General features: G+C 39.6%; 2 protein-coding genes across 2 annotated transcripts; both read left to right on the forward strand.

Annotated features, from left to right (window-relative positions):
- The first annotated feature begins 294 nt into the window (after positions 1-294).
- Positions 295-7,966, forward strand: rgrb (retinal G protein coupled receptor b). Its single transcript, XM_061028530.1, has 7 exons — positions 295-745; positions 1,696-1,852; positions 2,762-2,883; positions 5,082-5,235; positions 5,329-5,446; positions 6,339-6,452; positions 7,515-7,966. Exons 1-7 carry the CDS (start codon positions 670-672, stop codon positions 7,653-7,655), a joined length of 882 nt encoding a protein of 293 aa, XP_060884513.1. The 5' UTR covers positions 295-669; the 3' UTR covers positions 7,656-7,966.
- A 6,179-nt stretch (positions 7,967-14,145) lies between these two features.
- Positions 14,146-17,147, forward strand: slc18a3b (solute carrier family 18 member 3b). The gene has a single exon (XM_061028631.1). It carries the CDS (start codon positions 14,732-14,734, stop codon positions 16,298-16,300), a length of 1,569 nt encoding a protein of 522 aa, XP_060884614.1. The 5' UTR covers positions 14,146-14,731; the 3' UTR covers positions 16,301-17,147.
- The last annotated feature ends 509 nt before the right edge of the window (positions 17,148-17,656 follow it).

Below are 17,656 nucleotides of genomic sequence, written 5' to 3' on the forward strand. Positions count from 1 at the left end.
CACAGATCAGAAACTCCAAGTCGTCCATTAATCCATGAGAAATCTCTCTAATCATCTATCAAGTTGCTTAAACATGAATTAAACTTATTGTTTTAAAAAGTCAACCTCCGAGCTGGGTCATTTTGCCCAGTGTATTATTTATTCCATGGTTAGGATTTGCATTCTGGAAACACCAAACACGTTTTCTCCTACTTTGAGTTATCCTCTCTTAAATTCAGCCGATCAATAAACAACATTTCCCATGTTCCCACTCTGCTTTCTTATCAGTCACACAAGTAGGCCTGCTGTTGTTGTTGCTGCAGCTGCTGCTGAGCGCTGAATGGATGTGCTCAATAAAACATGTAGGCATATATTCTTTCGGTGGCAGCTCATAAGTTACCGACAAAAATACAAATCACATCCGGGCCTAGATATCGATCATCGGCATCAAATTGCTGCGCAGCGCAACTTTCGTCGACCCCGAAACGTGCAGGAAGTTTGCAGGAAGTGCGCTCATTAGGACATTCTTGGGGGGATTTTTTTAGAGGGGTTTACTAAGATTAGAGTCTTTATGCGTTTTCACGTGAAAGAGCCTTTATAAGCGTCATTTTGGAGGAGTCCGTGGTTCGCTACACATCAGGGAAAAAGAACTTGTGTTTTAGAGTAAAGTTGAATTTTTAGCATTTCAACATGGCAGCGTATACGTTACCGGAGGGATTCACGGATTTCGACATGTTTACATTCGGAACAGCGCTTCTTGTTGGAGGTAAGTGGAGCGTGCACCAGAATTAAAGGGACAGTAACCCCCTTAAAACTTTTGTTTACATAATGAAATGATCGCTGGTTATAAAATCTTAGCATGCATCCTTTGTTTCCTACTTTTCAGTCTCATGTTAAAAGTTTATAGTTTTTTTTTTTGAGCTAATCAAATTATTTTTTCCCCCATAAAACTGTATTAGCCTGCTCTGTACTTGCATTGTTGACTTCTTATGTTGGTTAAAACTATTTAAATCAAGACTTTTACAGGCCCTATTTATTTTTGTTTGTATGACTGGCTGGCAGAATTTAATGGTAAAGTGTATTATTGAATGGGAAAGTATGTGCTATGTGTAAAACTACACTTTTAATAGTATTACTGACATTGTTGCTATAAATCTATCTTGTTCATTTTAGTTGTTGTTGCTCTGTTTGTCTTCTATCCTTCTTCTACATCTCCCTCTATCCCTCTTTCCAAGTCCAACACAGTCTTACCAGATGGCTGTTCAACATGAGTCCGGTTGTGCTTAAGGTTTCTGCCTGTTAAAAGGGAATGTTCCTTGCCACTGTAACTTTTCTAAATGATAATAATAATAATCCTTTGTTTGTAGAGCACTTTTCAAGACAGGTGTACAAAGTGCTTTACAGAAGCAAGTTAAAGAGACAATCACATTTGCAGACAACAGAAACAGAAAAAAATCAGACATAGGCTACAGTTAAAACAGAACCACATAAAAATAAAAGAAGGTAACATTAAAACATAAATGTTGCTTAGTGCTATGCTCATGGTGGATTCATGTTGGGTCTTTTGTAATATAGCAACGAGTGAGGTCTTTTACCTGCTCTTTTGTTACATCACATTTACAAACTGCTTTTGCGTAAACAGCCTTGAGATAACATTTGTTCTGAATTGGCACGATACAAATAAAGATTGATTGATTGATCTTCTTTCATTTTCAGGAATGCTGGGATTCTTCCTCAATGTGATCAGCATCATGTCCTATCTCAGAGTAAAGGAGATGAGGACTCCCAGTAACTTCTTTGTGTTCAATCTCGCCATTGCCGACCTCAGTTTGAATATAAATGGACTTGTAGCTGCGTATGCCAGTTATCTCAGGTAAAAGGCAGAGGAAACGCTGAGATTAGACGGTGTATGTCACATCCTCAGGTGTTTTTTACTACATTTCTCACGGCTTATGCAGTGTTTGATATTGGCCAATGGGTGGCAAAAGCGTAATAAGCCTTTGGGTTTCATAATCAAATCCTCTTCATTCACTGTGTGGGCTTCACATTTCTTAAGCCAACATGCTGAAAGTTACTTAAGAATCTTAATTCAAATGAAGCAACATTAGGTAATTTTGTCCTGTTTAAACCTCTTACATATTATATTTGATTCCTACTGTAAGCATCACAGGGGTCAGATTAACCCACTAAGCCCCCCCTTCGTGTAGTGTATGTGTTGTGTAAGCACAAATTGATCCAGTTATATTAACCATGTCAGCACAATTAACTGAAACAATACATGCTCAAAGCTAAGCTAGAACACAGAAAATAATGTTCCAAAGATCATTTGATGTTTCAAGTGTTTTAAAATGCCACATTCTGTCAGTGTGTAATGTGCTTTAGAAGTGCATTCAGGTGTTTAAAATGTCAACCAGGAACCTTTGGGGATAGAGCAGGTGGTTTTATGTAAAACTGAACCAAGAAAGACAAATCTGAGAGAAAACAAGATCATTAAGAATTTAATTTATCAGATATTGGAGTTTTACCTCATAAGGTTATAGACAAAAGAAATGTATAAAATAACTCCTATTACTATGTAAGAGTAATGATTGGCTAATTTAGCCTTACATTAACTATTTCTCTGAATCAGCAGTGAAAAATCTGTCTTAGTATATGTGACAAATGTTTTTTTTATACGACTAACATGCTGTAACTAAAACATTCAATAACAATGTTCTAAATACGAGCTTTAGGTAACTCTTTTCTGTATGCTGAAGTTTGATACACTTGTTGTGTTTTCCAGATATTGGCCATTTGGTGTAGATGGATGTAACTATCACGGCTTTCAGGGGATGGTATCCATCCTAGCGTCCATCAGTTTCTTAGCTGCCCTCGCCTGGGACAGATATCACCAGTACTGCACCAGTGAGTACAACATATCACCAGTACTACACCAGTTAGTACAACATATCACCAGTACTACACCAGTTAGTACAACATATCACCAGTACTGCACCAGAGAGTACAACATATCACCAGTACTACACCAGTGAGTACAACATATCACCAGTACTACACCAGTGAGTATAACATATCACCAGTACTACACCAGTTAGTACAACATATCACCAGTACTGCACCAGTGAGTACAACATATCACCAGTACTGCACCAGTGAGTACATCATATCACCAGTATTGCACCAGTGAGTACAACATATCACCAGTACTGCACCGGTTAGTACAACATATCACCAGTATTGCACCAGTGAGTACAACATATCACCAGTACTGCACCAGTGAGTACAACATATCACCAGTACTACACCAGTGAGTACAACATATCACCAGTACTACACCAGTGAGTATAACATATCACCAGTACTACACCAGTTAGTACAACATATCACCAGTACTGCACCAGTGAGTACAACATATCACCAGTACTGCACCAGTGAGTACATCATATCACCAGTATTGCACCAGTGAGTACAACATATCACCAGTACTGCACCAGTTAGTACAACATATCACCAGTATTGCACCAGTGAGTACAACATATCACCAGTACTGCACCAGTGAGTACAACATATCACCAGTACTACACCAGTGAGTACAACATATCACCAGTACTGCACCAGTGAGTACAACATATCACCAGTACTGCACCAGTTAGTACAACATATCACCAGTACTGCACCAGTTAGTACAACATATCACCAGTACTGCACCAGTGAGTACAACATATCACCAGTACTGCACCAGTGAGTACAACATATCACCAGTACTGCACCAGTTAGTACAACACATCACCAGTACTGTACCAGTGAGTACAACATATCACCAGTACTGCACCAGTGAGTACATCATATCACCAGTACTGTACCAGTTAGTACAACAACATATCACCAGTACTGTACCAGTTAGTACAACATATCACCAGTACTGCACCAGTTAGTACAACATATCACCAGTACTGTACCAGTTAGTACAACATATCACCAGTACTGCACCAGTTAGTACAACATATCACCAGTACTGTACCAGTTAGTACAACATATCACCAATACTGCACCAGTTAGTACAACATATCACCAGTACTGCACCAGTTAGTACAACACATCACCAGTACTGCACCAGTGAGTACAACATATCACCAGTACTGTACCAGTGAGTACAACATATCACCAGTACTGCACCAGTTAGTACAACATATCACCAGTACTGCACCAGTTAGTACAACACATCACCAGTACTGCACCAGTGAGTACAACACATCACCAGTACTGCACCAGTGAGTACAACATATCACCAGTACTGTACCAGTTAGTACAACATATCACCAGTACTGCACCAGTTGGTACAACACATCACCAGTACTGCACCAGTTAGTACAACATATCACCAGTACTGCACCAGTGAGTACAACATATCACCAGTACTGTACCAGTTAGGACAACATATCACCAGTACTGCACCAGTTAGTACAACATATCACCAGTACTGCACCAGTGAGTACAAAATATCACCAGTACTGTACCAGTGAGTACAACATATCACCAGTACTGTACCAGTGAGTACAACATATCACCAGTACTGCACCAGTTAGTACAACACATCACCAGTACTGCACCAGTTAGTGCAACATATCACCAGTACTGCACCAGTGAGTACAACATATCACCAGTACTGCACCAGTGAGTACAACATATCACCAGTACTGCACCAGTGAGTACAACATATCACCAGTACTGCACCAGTTAGTACAACACATCACCAGTACTGCACCAGTTAGTACAACATATCACCAGTACTGCACCAGTGAGTACAACATATCACCAGTACTGCACCAGTGAGTACAACATATCACCAGTACTGCACCAGTGAGTACAACATATCACCAGTACTGCACCAGTGAGTACAACATATCACCAGTACTGCACCAGTTAGTACAACATATCACCAGTACTGCACCAGTTAGTACAACATATCACCAGTACTGCACCAGTTAGTATAACACTGGTTATTGAATGCATTCTTCCAAATAAAACAAAGTTTATTTTCTTGAAATCATAATGAAATGTCTCTTCGTTAAAATGACGATATGTATGTTTTCATTGCTCAGGACAGAAGCTCTTCTGGAGCACTACTGTGACCATGTGCTGCCTCATCTGGATCATGTCCATCTTCTGGGCGGCTGTTCCTCTAATGGGATGGGGCGTCTTCGACTTTGAGCCAATGAAGACCTGCTGCACGCTGGACTACACCAGAGGGGACAGGTACAGATGATAGAATATAGGAATGAAACTCAAACTAGAGCTACTCTACACTCGGTTAAAGACCTTTTTTTTCTGTTGATCTCTTTTCCACAGGGATTATATCACCTACATGATAACTCTAGTGGTGCTCTACCTGATGTTCCCGGCTTACACCATGTGGTCATGTTACGGTGCCATCCACAAACACTTTAAGAAGATCCATCACTACAGGGTAACAGTGCAGCAATATTCTCATAATCTCTTGGAGAGCTTTTTTTGTTGTGTGAGTTTTGATGTTAGATCAGATGTAATGCAATGAATGCACTAGTATACTTACCCTGAACTCAATTAACATGTCTTTACTGTTCCTGTAGTACACTGTGTGATATTTAGACACAGAGAAACACAATCAGGATAACAAAAAAGTCTGATTTTCTTTACTAAGTGTATGGTTGACTTGAGTTTAGGTATAGTTAGACAAATGGGGAATAGTATAAGCTCCACATCACTCATCATGTATAAGTAGTGAGTAAACATGAGGTTACAGTTAGTAGACAACTAGCTTAGCTAATCATTAGCACTAGAAATGAGAGAAACAGCTAGTAAGGCTCTGTCTGGGTGTTTTTGAATAACCTGCACTACTAGAAAAACTCAAAAGACACGTGCACATTAGTTTGCGTTGTTTTAATGCGATGAGGGTCAAAATAAAATGTTGAGGTGTTTTGATTGAAACTTTTAGAAAATTGGCAAACACAAAAAAACACTATGCAATAGACTTTTTTTATCCACTAATGTGGTGCAAATAAGCAATGAACTCTTTGAGATTTGAAAGTGACCCTTCTTCAGTCAGACATTAAACCACTGCAGAAGATTTAGGTTGTGCTTATAGAACACAATGAAAAGAGAACCATTCAAGCTTCAAAGTGAAGTGAAGAGTGGTAAATGTGATGGACATACGGCATGTTGTGTCTCTCGACACAGACATAAAACTGTAATGGACGACGTATCAGAAATGTTTTTGCCTTATTTCCTGCTTAATTTTGTGAGTACTAAATCTTCAGATTACTAAACCCTTAAAATGCATTTTTCAAATCTACAATAACACGTGAACTGTTGTTTTCCAGTTTAACACCAGTGTGCCCTTGAGGGTGCTGCTGATGTGCTGGGGTCCCTACGTCATCATGTGTCTCTACGCCTGCTTTGATAATGCCAAACTGGTCTCTCCAAAACTGAGGATGGTGAGCATTTATTACTTTCATTCAATCCGAGTTAGTTGTAGGAAAATATAGGGCAAAATCTAATGTCCACTAACTGTTGACTTTCTTTATGGTCACATATACAAAATACACTTCACAATGTTTTTCTAACACTAATATGTGTCACTAGTCTGTCTACAAACCCCTTAATTACAAGAGTCCATCCTCTCCTTTTGCCTGCTCCACCTTTTCCGAAAATGTGTGCTCAAACAGGCCTTTTGGAGATTTTCCCTTTATGACATCACAATGGGCAGTAACCCCTCCCCTAGATGGGTGACACTCCCACAGCTAGGTGTTTGTTCTGCCTTCTCAACGTAAACAATTGGGCATGGTGCAAGAAAGTCAGTGCAACCAAAGCCCTTCCAGAGAGGGGGCGTGGTCGAACACAGCTCATTTACATTTAAAGTTACAGACACAGAAACAGTCTGTTCTGAGCAATCCTGAAATAGAGGGGTTTATGGAATTATAAAAGACAGGATTAGAGTGGATTTTTGACAGGAAACTTCACCATCATATTTTGGGGAGCTCTGAGACTTCTTGTTGAAGAGGAGAATAATTTGTGACCTTTAAAGGATAAAGCTGTTTTCTTACTGGTCTAACCATTGTAGAATCTGCCATTATTTCTACGAGTGTTTCTCTGACATTATAGTCATTAGGTTAACCACTAAAATAGTGAATTTGTGAAAGATAAAACAGGTACATAAACATTTTTTAAACTTACACTGTCATTCATGTCTTGCTTAAACTTTGACCTATGACACTGTACAGGCCCTGCATGTCTGTGTAACAATGGACTTTACAGACATTTCTCATGAGCTCTACTTTAGTTTCACTTCCAAATAAAGTGATTGAAATAATCCTGCTGGAATTTTGTGTTGTTATCTGTCTGAGATTGTCACCACTCATGTCTCATGCCCGGTTGGGAGTTTGTTATGATTATATACCTGATAGAAATCACATCCACTAAAAAAGAAAATGAGACCATTTTAAATGTATAGTCAATAACTTGAAAATTGTTTTTTTGTACTTGTTTTTTTTTTTCAGGTCCTTCCAGTTCTTGCAAAGACAAACCCCATCTTCAACGCTCTCCTCTACACTTTTGGAAACGAGTTCTACCGAGGCGGCGTTTGGCACTTCCTCACCGGACAGAAGATTGTCGATCCGGTTATCAAGAAGTCAAAATAAAAGGAAAAATGTCGGATGTTCAGGCAAACATCCAACGCCATCAGTTTCTCTTCTTATAGGATGGTCATAGTCTTGGTAATGTGTTGTACACATAAATGAGCAATGAGTTGTCAGTGCAGTTGTTATGTTTTCACCTGTGAACGGTTGGTGGGTCGCACAACTTCTACTGAAGCCTCATTGCAGATTTGTTATTCATCGATTTTCAATTATTGCATTCTTTTTACAGCTAATTGTTTGAAATGCTCCTCCGTCCATGTAACAACACTCAAAATAAACCCATTGAGTTGCCACTTTTTTGACTCTACACACAACCTACTCTTAAAGTTTTTTTTTAACCTGAATAACTGAGCTGCTGTAAGTAAGACTCTTTCTTTTAACAGTGGACCAGCATCCAGAGACGTCCTCTCACGACACGGCCGTCTCAAGCCTTTACTAAGCCGATAAATCGATTGTGTTTTTGTTAGGAAGACGGTTTGAGGTGATGTAACTGCTATATTTAGAGAGGAAGCATTCACTGTGTTAAGACTGTATTATTGACTTATACTAGAGACAACACCTGAGACAAACTCGTCACATTTCTGAGTAACTGGTTATTTAAATGCTCGGACTGATAAATAAAGAAACAGATGTTGTAGTTCTCTGTCTCATGATGGAGCTACTTGTTAAAACTTGATGTTTAACCTCCAGAATGAAACTGTTACAGCAGGTTTTACACTCTTGACACTTTTACTAAAATGTAAAAGAAGAAATGCAAAGCTCGCTCTTGCATTTAAAAAAATAAGTCTCTGGTCTTGCCTTTATTTCAGTCCAATCTTTATTGAGGGACTGTATATCAAACATGGCTTATCCAAATATCAATCGTTATGAGCCACAATATAGCGAGTGGTGACAGCTTCAGCGAACATAAAGACACAGACTACGGCGCCGTCATCTGTGAGAAGCTAAATACATGCACTCCAGAAATAAAACCTAAGTGAGAGTCTGTCACACTAACCTGAGAGCAGACTGACGTCCATGCCAGGATTGAAGCATCAGCAGGTGAAATCCTCTCACCACCAATGGCAGCCCACCTCCCCAGAGGAGGAGGAGCCACACAGGTTCTTGTCCTGCTGAAAGCTGAATGCCTAAAGCACGATGAAACACAATAAAGCTGTCTTGAAGTGTCATGTTATGAGCTTTCAGTTAATTATAATACAGCACATATTCTAATGAAAGGTACCACTTTAATTGATCCAGGAATTACATAAAGAAAATTATCAGCTCAATGAGACTGAAAACAACCATTTCAACAAAAGCAACAGTAAAGCAACATATCAACTAGTTTCTGGCTGGCGCTGTAACTCTTTCGATAGTTGTCCACCATCCTGGTCAAGACTGAAACATTTCAGCAACTATAAAAGAGTTTCCAATAATACTTTGTAAAAACATTCATCTGCCATAGGGGATGAATCTGACTTGATTAAACAATTATTGGAAGGATTACGAATAAAGTTGGCACACATATTCATGTTCCATGTCTTCTGAACGTATCATGTAGGACCTAAATCAAATTGTAAATTTGTCCAATGTATTCTTTTATAGACCGAATACCTTGAAAACGAGCTACGTTCAAACCATAAATTGTATAAAAGAAGCATGATATGCCGCGTAACTTCATGCTGTGTTGACAAAGTTTTGAATTCTTGTGTTTGGCATTTTAGTTTCCGCCACCTTGTTTTTGTTTTGTTTTGGCTAGGAGTGTCCATTTAGGGACAACCATGGACACACCCAGTGGCCCACTACAAAATAAACACTTCTTCGACACTCATGTTTGACAATGATTTACCAAATGAATATCTTGTTGTAATGTGAAAGACCAGATTATAAAGATTGAGATTTAAGATTAAAAAGATTACTGAGATAAAAATCAATGTTTTCTCATCTTGTTCCATTCAATTTAACTTCTATTATTGCAAAAGCTGGTCATTGGAAATAATACAGTTCTAAAGCTCTTCAACATAATTTACTTCCCCTTTTTCACCAATGGACTATGTGCACTTCTTATAGACAGTCCATGATCCAAAGAAAGCACATGCTAGCATAGTAAACAGTTAAATTAAAATGGTGGACATGCTTAGGCTGTACCTGCTTAGCATAGCATGATGATGGTAGCAAATTGACAGTCACTCTTAGCTGTTAGCATGTTAGACTTGTGTTATGTAACAAAGGAAAACAGTGGATTGAGTTGAAGTCTGTTGTGTGTGTGAGTGTGTTAGTAACTTACTTAAACTGTCAGTCATAATGAAGCTAAAACGTGTAAACACAATCTTATTCAGGAAACTCTTTGGAGGAAGATGTCCCTCTTGCTCTTAGTCATTGTTGTATGTTGGCATAATCACCTCCTCATAAACTCTAGTGACCAGGGGTTTTCTCAGGAAAGACCAAGTACTACAACAGATTAGCTTCCAGTTCTTGGAAAAAGTCGTCGCCTTTGACTGATTAGGCCTGCAGTCAAAAGGGACCACAGGTGATTATGAGACGCTGTGTGCGTACTAGTGATCTAATTCAGTCAGAGCTGAAGATAGAATCAGCAATAATAGCAACAAGCTAACAGGAAGCTAGGGGAACGACGTGTCATGGACAAATATAGTCTCTCTGAGCCTTGTTCCAACACATTGTACAAAGAAATAATTACGTAAACAACAAAGAGTTACCTTTTAGATCGACATCCAGCCACAGTATGTTATGAGGTGGGGGTGGTCCTGGCCTTTAGTGCTAATGATAAGTGTGTTTAATTTAATGCTACTCACAGACAGCTGGTGCAAAAATAAAAAAACAGACTTGTCCCAGAAAACCTTACTCAGGATAAAGCCATAAAACACATGGGTGAGCACGTGTGGGATGTTTAGAGAGATTTAGTTCAACAGAGACAGATTTTAACCTTCAGGATCAAATCACCAGAGCCGTAGCTCAAACATTTTAGAAATAAAGGGGTCACAATTAAGTCCCTTATCTGTATCTACAACCCACTCACACACTTCTATAATCAGGATGGGATGTTTCTGTACTCTCAAATGCTCTCATCTGGTTTTAGAGACAGCCTATTTGATCATAATGTCGCTTTCTCAAAGAGTTCTCCAAATCCACAAATGGCAATTGACGGTTTGGACATCACTTCTAAGAAGCACCCGTGCAAAAATATCTTAACAGTGCAGTCAAAGAGGTGACACAATCTTAAATCATCAATAAAAAACACCACAAACAAACAAACTAATCAATTTTCGGAGGAGGGGTTCCATAGTGGCTTAAAGGTCATTTCAAGGCTTCTACAACATTCTAGGACGATAACCCAGGCATAAAAAACTAAATTTAAATAATAACATCTTGCTTGGAATTATAAACCTCCTGATTTTTTTTTTTTTTCGGGCTGATGGTGACATTTTAAAATTTTAAAAGATGTGTGTTAAATAAACCTCTCGTGTTTTTAAAACCAATAACTCCCCAGAAAAGCTATGGAGATTTCAACGAATAACACATTATTATTTAATAACCAAACACAGTACAAAATGCAGTTTATGTTTATTATTTTGTGTTGTAGATTTTGTATTAAGTGTGCTGTATAAATGCTGTTCACTGCAGCTGGATTATATTTCTACAAAACTCATAATGCATAAGGTTTTTTTTAAGTGATGGATAATGCTTGAAGAGTACTTTCTCTCACATAAAAATGATAATCTGTTAGAGTGGTGAATATCCAATCCTCAACTACAATTTGGGAAAGAAAAAACACAAACAAGACAGACTTTGCTGAGTGAACGTTGAAGCTCAGAGACAGACTTTACTGAGTGAACATTGAAGCTCAGACACAGACTTTGCTGAGTGAACGTTGAAGCTCAGAGACAGACTTTACTGAGTGAACATTGAAGCTCAGAGACAGACTTTACTGAGTGAACGTTGAAGCTCAGAGACAGACTTTGCTGAGTGAACGTTGAAGCTCAGAGACAGACTTTGCTGAGTGAACATTGAAGCTTAGAGGTCAACTGAGGAATCGAATGTTGCATAAAGTTTGAAGTAAATGATTAACTCTGTATTGATAAAAAAGAGTAGTTTATGTTAAGCAATATCTTAATAATGATCTTCTTCTCATGCCTATATGTAAAGGTCAACCCAGGTCAAAAGGTTAATCCATTCATCAGAAAAGAAAACAAAGTTCAAAATGAATCTAACTTTAAACATCACACTTAAAGTCCACAGGTCAGTTTAGAGGAAGCAGACATGTCACATGACAAAAACAAAGACATGACATAACCCTGCACATGTCTGCTCATGTTTTTCCTTCACCAAACATTAGCTGATACTTTAATTTTTTTAATAATTACAAATGACGGTAAACATGTTTCCTGTGTATTTTTCTATAGCTGTATTTTTTTAAAGGACTGTTACAAATAATACTCTGGATAAGATATTTATGTCACTTGCCCTTTCACGGCCTTTCTCCTTTCTAATTTATAAATCATCTCTATATTGTCTTCCACTGTGAGGACAAGGCACCGTCTATATCTGAGGACAAAGCTAATACTTTGAACTCGTGTTTACTGACACTGCCAAGGTAGAATGAATGAGTCAGCAGAGATTATCCAGGTTATCACATCTCTGCCTCGCTCATATATTTGTGTATATATAAAAGAATAAGTGTACTACTGTATATGGATATGGTTTGAGACCATGCTATATAAAGTGTTTATATGATGGCTGCCGCTGTGCCAACTCTCTGTCATTAGTGAAATTGGGCAGTTATTTCCCGTGGTGTGTTAATCCTCTGCTTGGTGTATTAATGTTGCCATTTCTGCATCAAATTATCCAACAGACTGGAAACACCCCTCTGCTGTCTCTGTAATCATCCTAAGTGTTGATATCAACAAAGATTAAAAAAAATGTGTTCTCTTGGCTGTGGTTTCAAAACATACAGTAAAAACATCTGTACCTTTAGTGCAGGAAAAAGTCATATTTGAGAGTTTATTAATAAATAAATAAATGTGTGTTGTTCAATGGAGTACAGTATCTTTATGCACACGTGGGACATGATGATGAGAGTGTAATATTCATAATAAAATAGTATTTAACTAGTAAAAACTGTGAAGAAAAAAATAATTTGACGAATCTATTAAGACCTATACAAATGTACTTTCTGTGGGCTTTAAACAGTGACAAAAAGGTATACTTTATAAGGATTTGTAAATTGAAAAGTGAAATATTAAGGTTAAAATATTAGGAATATCAATACAGAGAACTTGTGAAGACCCCCCGCATCACAAGTTCTGCACAAGAAAATGATTTTATTCCTCAGATTTATTGGTCGTTGATTAGTGTCACTGAAATGATGCCAGTCCTGTTTTGAAGTTTGTTGTTTCTCAGTACATCGTGAACATGCAGGTCTCTACCGCCCTCTACTGGTCAGAAAATGTAGATCAGGAAAGAAATTACAATTAAATAGACAGACCAATAGGCCTTGAAAGCCAAAAATAAGACGTTTCTTAAAAAATAATAAAACGTGTTGATGCATAGAACTTAAATTTTTAATTGAAAATTGAGAAAAAAAAAAAAAAATACCCTGAAAGTAAGAAAGAATGGCTAAACGAAAACGACTATGTGAACAGGATGAACATTAATGACGTCAAACAATAATTATTTTGTAACTTCTGTAACTGGACCATTTCAATTGGAATAGTTCTCGCGGTGTTTTTGTGGATGTTGCATGCACTGGAAGATTTTCACCACAGGGTGTCGCCAGTGTCCTGTATTCAGTTCCACATATTCCGTGGGCTTCTCGCACCGCTCCATCTCAGGACGTCAGAGCTGTGGGTAAAGGTTTTGAAATAATTCATTGTGTGATTGACATCATTTGGTCCCAGGGAGTATTTTTTAAATGATAAGGGAGAGAAAAACTCCTCTCAGGTCTCAGGTCTCGTTTCTCATGTGTGTCTGTAGTGATGGGAGCTGTCCAGTAGTGATGTGGTCCTGAAATCTGTTCAATTCTTGCGGCTCAGGGTCCTTCATGGGTACTTATACATTTTAAAAGCTTTTTTTCTTTTTAACTTTAAGTGTTTTTGAATTTTGTCACAATTGTTCAACTATTTGAACGTATAAATCCTCTGAGCCCGAAGTCTGATGAAATATGCCCACTGCTAAAGTACCTACTTACTCTTTCTAGTATTTTTGCCTAATATTATGATTTATATTTGATATATATATTTTTAGTAACGGTGTATTGATGCAGATATTTCAGCTTTGGATGTGCGTAAATGGCTGTGAGTTTGTACATAGGATCACTGGCGAATAACAACAGAGAACACAGTCACACACTGTATCTAAAGAATAAGAAAGCTTTTTTTTCTTCCAGGCTCTTGTATAGGGCTCGTGCCGTGGTGCTCTCTGGCTCTTATTGGTTGAAATGATTGCTGCCATGGTTGGAAAATTAACATAAAAGAGGCAAGTGGCGAAGGGATCCACTTGGGGGCAAGCTGGTGATGCGTCACAGTTCTTGGTGAATAGAGGAGACAAAAAAAAGGGACTAAAATAGCTCCCAACCTGCGGGTTAATGTGCACCAATGGCCACGAAGCTACTCGTGGTCTCGGAACTGAGCGCAAAAGTGCCACAGGTGACGGGATGCATGGACACACAGATGAGAGGGATTGCGCGTCGTAGATGTTGCAAATAAGTAACAAAATATCGCTCCAAACAAAGTTTGAAATGTAAGATTTCACGATTTGAAGCCTCTTTCTGCACGGTGTAGAAACTCTACGCTTTCATCGCGTCACTTCTCGGGAGATCATGAAACAGTGTCGGGATGTGGCTCAGGCGAGGACAAGTTGAGGAAGCTGAGGAAAGAAATCTTCACCGATTAGGCAGCCAAGTTCCTCTTCTTCGCCGCTCCCTTTACGCACAGGCGAGGTGAGGACGGAGAGCATCACATCAATGTAAGGAAGCACCAATGAGTCATCGGAGGTGCTGAGAGAGCGGCAGCACACAGGACAAGCACAAGGACCATTTTTTTTAATCGTGAAACTTTTTATTTTTTCAAAACAAAAAGCACACCATGGATGAAGAAGGGGGATCATCTGGACTGGTCAAATCAGCCGCAGTTAAACTGTCCAAGATGGGCGAGAGAACCAAACAGTTAGGTACCGCCATTAAGGATCCTCACCAGCAGAGACGGATCATATTAGTGATTGTTTGCGTTGCTCTCCTGCTGGACAATATGCTCTACATGGTAATCGTGCCAATTATCCCGGACTATCTTGCAGAGCTGGAGAGTGAGCAGTCAGAGCACGTCCACGTAGTGATGCATCCCAACTCTTCAGTCAACAGCACAAGCCAAGACAAAAGCAACAAGAACAATTTAGATATCCAGATAGGAGTACTTTTTGCGTCCAAAGCCATCCTGCAGCTCTTAGTAAACCCGCTTTCGGGGACTTTCATAGACCGTGTTGGATATGACATTCCACTTTTAATTGGACTCTCTGTTATGTTCTTCTCGACCTGCATTTTTGCGATCGGGGAGAACTATGCCACGCTGTTTTTCGCCAGAAGTTTGCAGGGTCTGGGGTCGGCGTTCGCGGACACCTCCGGGATCGCCATGATAGCTGACAAGTACACAGAGGAGGCGGAGAGGAGCAAAGCGCTCGGGATCGCCCTGGCGTTCATCTCATTCGGGAGCCTGGTGGCGCCTCCTTTCGGGGGAGTCCTGTACGAGTTCGCGGGGAAGAAGGTTCCCTTCATCGTGCTCGCGGTCATCTGCCTGGCGGACGGCATCCTGCTGCTCACAGTCATCAAGCCGTTCTCCAACAGGACTAGAGAGAACATGCCAGTCGGCACCCCCATATACAAACTCATGATCGACCCGTACATCGCCGTGGTGGCCGGGGCGCTCACAGTTTGCAACATTCCCCTGGCTTTTCTGGAGCCCACCATTGCCAACTGGATGGAGTCCACCATGCACTCCTCTCAGTGGGAGATGGGGCTCACGTGGCTGCCGGCCTTCTTCCCGCATGTCCTCGGTGTGTACTTAACTGTCAAATTAGCAGCAAAGCATCCAAACTTGCAGTGGTTCTACGGAGCTGTGGGCATGGTTATCATAGGCGCGAGCTCCTGCACAGTCCCCGCATGCAAAACTTTTGGGCAGCTCATTGCGCCTTTGTGCGGCATCTGTTTCGGCATCGCGCTTGTAGACACGGCGCTGCTACCCACTCTCGCCTTTTTAGTCGACGTTCGTCATGTTTCAGTGTATGGAAGTGTTTACGCTTTAGCAGATATCTCGTATTCTGTAGCATACGCCATGGGTCCGATAGTAGCCGGACAGATCGTGCACAATCACGGCTTTGTACAGCTCAATCTGGGGATGGGTCTTGTTAATGTGCTTTACGCGCCAGCTCTGCTGCTGCTGCGCAACGTGTGCCAAATGAAACCGTCCTACTCCGAGAGAGATAACCTGTTAGAGGAGGCTCCACAGGGGCTATACGATACTATCAGGATGGAGGAGAGGAGGGCGAAAAAGAAGGGCTACAGTACCGCAGGGAATTGTTTGTCAGTAGATGAAAACGGGTTCGATCCATTCAAAGCACAGCGGTCTTTGTCAGAAGAGTCGTCCGGTCCGGAATACACCTAGACCGGCCACGCTCTGACTCTGACCACTCCCTCGCCTTGTATGAAACATTCCCCCTGGAGAGATTTAAACAGGCAGATTATAGTCAAGTAACTTAAAGTTTTCTGTAAGTACCGATGTGCAATATAAACACCCTATCACCAAAATCACGACTGTGTGAGACGTAAAACGTTTTTTGTTGGTTTTTTGTTTTTTTTACTGTGATTTAATTGTGTCCAAAAAGTATGTGTAGTTTGTCATGGACGTGTAACTGGAGTTTTGTGAGAGCTCTATCAGCTACTGTCGACTCTTAGTGTTATACTGACTATTGTAAAAAGATATAGATACATGCGCGAACAATAGTATATGGGACCAACTTTAAGCAGCACATCCCCCCCCCCCCCACCCCACCCCTTACACAAAAAAAATAGCCTCTATTTTTAGTCTCTGAGGAAACTTTTTTTACTTGCACATCAAAGGCCTGATTTTCTTCTTCTTTTGTTATAATGGTGATTTTAAACTTTGCAACAAGTGGGCCTGTTAATTGTAAATTTTATTTTTCTGTTGTTTGAAATTAAATGTATCATTAAAAAATAGATTTTGTACATATGTGGATATATGCACAATGTAAATTGTCAAATCATAACGTGGACCTCTACAACAGTGTGTGTGTGTGTGTGTGTGTGTCTGTGTGTGTGCGCGCGCGCGTGTGTGTGTGTATGCGTGCGTGCGTCTGTGTGTGTCTATTTATGTTTGTACGCGCGTGTACGTATGAAACATTGTCAAGACGTAGCAAATAAAGTGTCCTGAAAATGAACAAATATGTATTCATTTATCAACTGTTGTTTTAATAAATCTGTTTGGATCTGTGTGACTGCGCTGATTTTCCTATTTTTTCTTGCCTCAAACGAATAAAAGTGTGGATCTTATTATATACATTTTTAAGAAATTTATTATATTAAAATGTAATATTTAAATCCTGGAAGTTACACAATCCCATTACAAAATGAACATTTTATTCAGATGACATAGCTTATGAATGTTGAATAGTTTTTAAATTTAGGCTGTAGTGACAAGACAAAAAAGTCAAACAAAGCACACATTAGACAAAATACGAATAAAAGAAATGTATTAATTAACAGCTATAAATGTGTAACAACCCTTAAATTATGGTATCAGCTGCAAACTGTATTTTTCGGCACGAGCGCACCCGAGGTGTTTAAAGTGGAAAAACTCCTCAGAAAAAGTAAATGTGAGAGACGAAAACGAACCACGACTGTCCTCTCTGTCGAGCCTCACGAGCATCACCAAACCCATGAATGACACAACTACAAAAAAAAAGACTCTCACTCCTTTTTAAATTATTATCGGATGTGGGCA

Source organism: Labrus mixtus, chromosome 21 (assembly GCF_963584025.1).
Source record: "Labrus mixtus chromosome 21, fLabMix1.1, whole genome shotgun sequence".
NCBI classification, from domain to species: domain Eukaryota; kingdom Metazoa; phylum Chordata; class Actinopteri; order Labriformes; family Labridae; genus Labrus; species Labrus mixtus.

Bases quoted from the DNA above. Each gene is read 5' to 3' on its own strand.
- rgrb (XM_061028530.1), top strand. From the start codon at position 670: ATGGCAGCGTATACGTTACCGGAGGGATTCACGGATTTCGACATGTTT. The intron at 1,853-2,761 runs GTAAAAGGCAGA...TGTGTTTTCCAG, and splicing joins GCGTATGCCAGTTATCTCAG to ATATTGGCCATTTGGTGTAG. The intron at 5,236-5,328 runs GTACAGATGATA...TCTTTTCCACAG, and splicing joins GACTACACCAGAGGGGACAG to GGATTATATCACCTACATGA.
- slc18a3b (XM_061028631.1), top strand. From the start codon at position 14,732: ATGGATGAAGAAGGGGGATCATCTGGACTGGTCAAATCAGCCGCAGTT.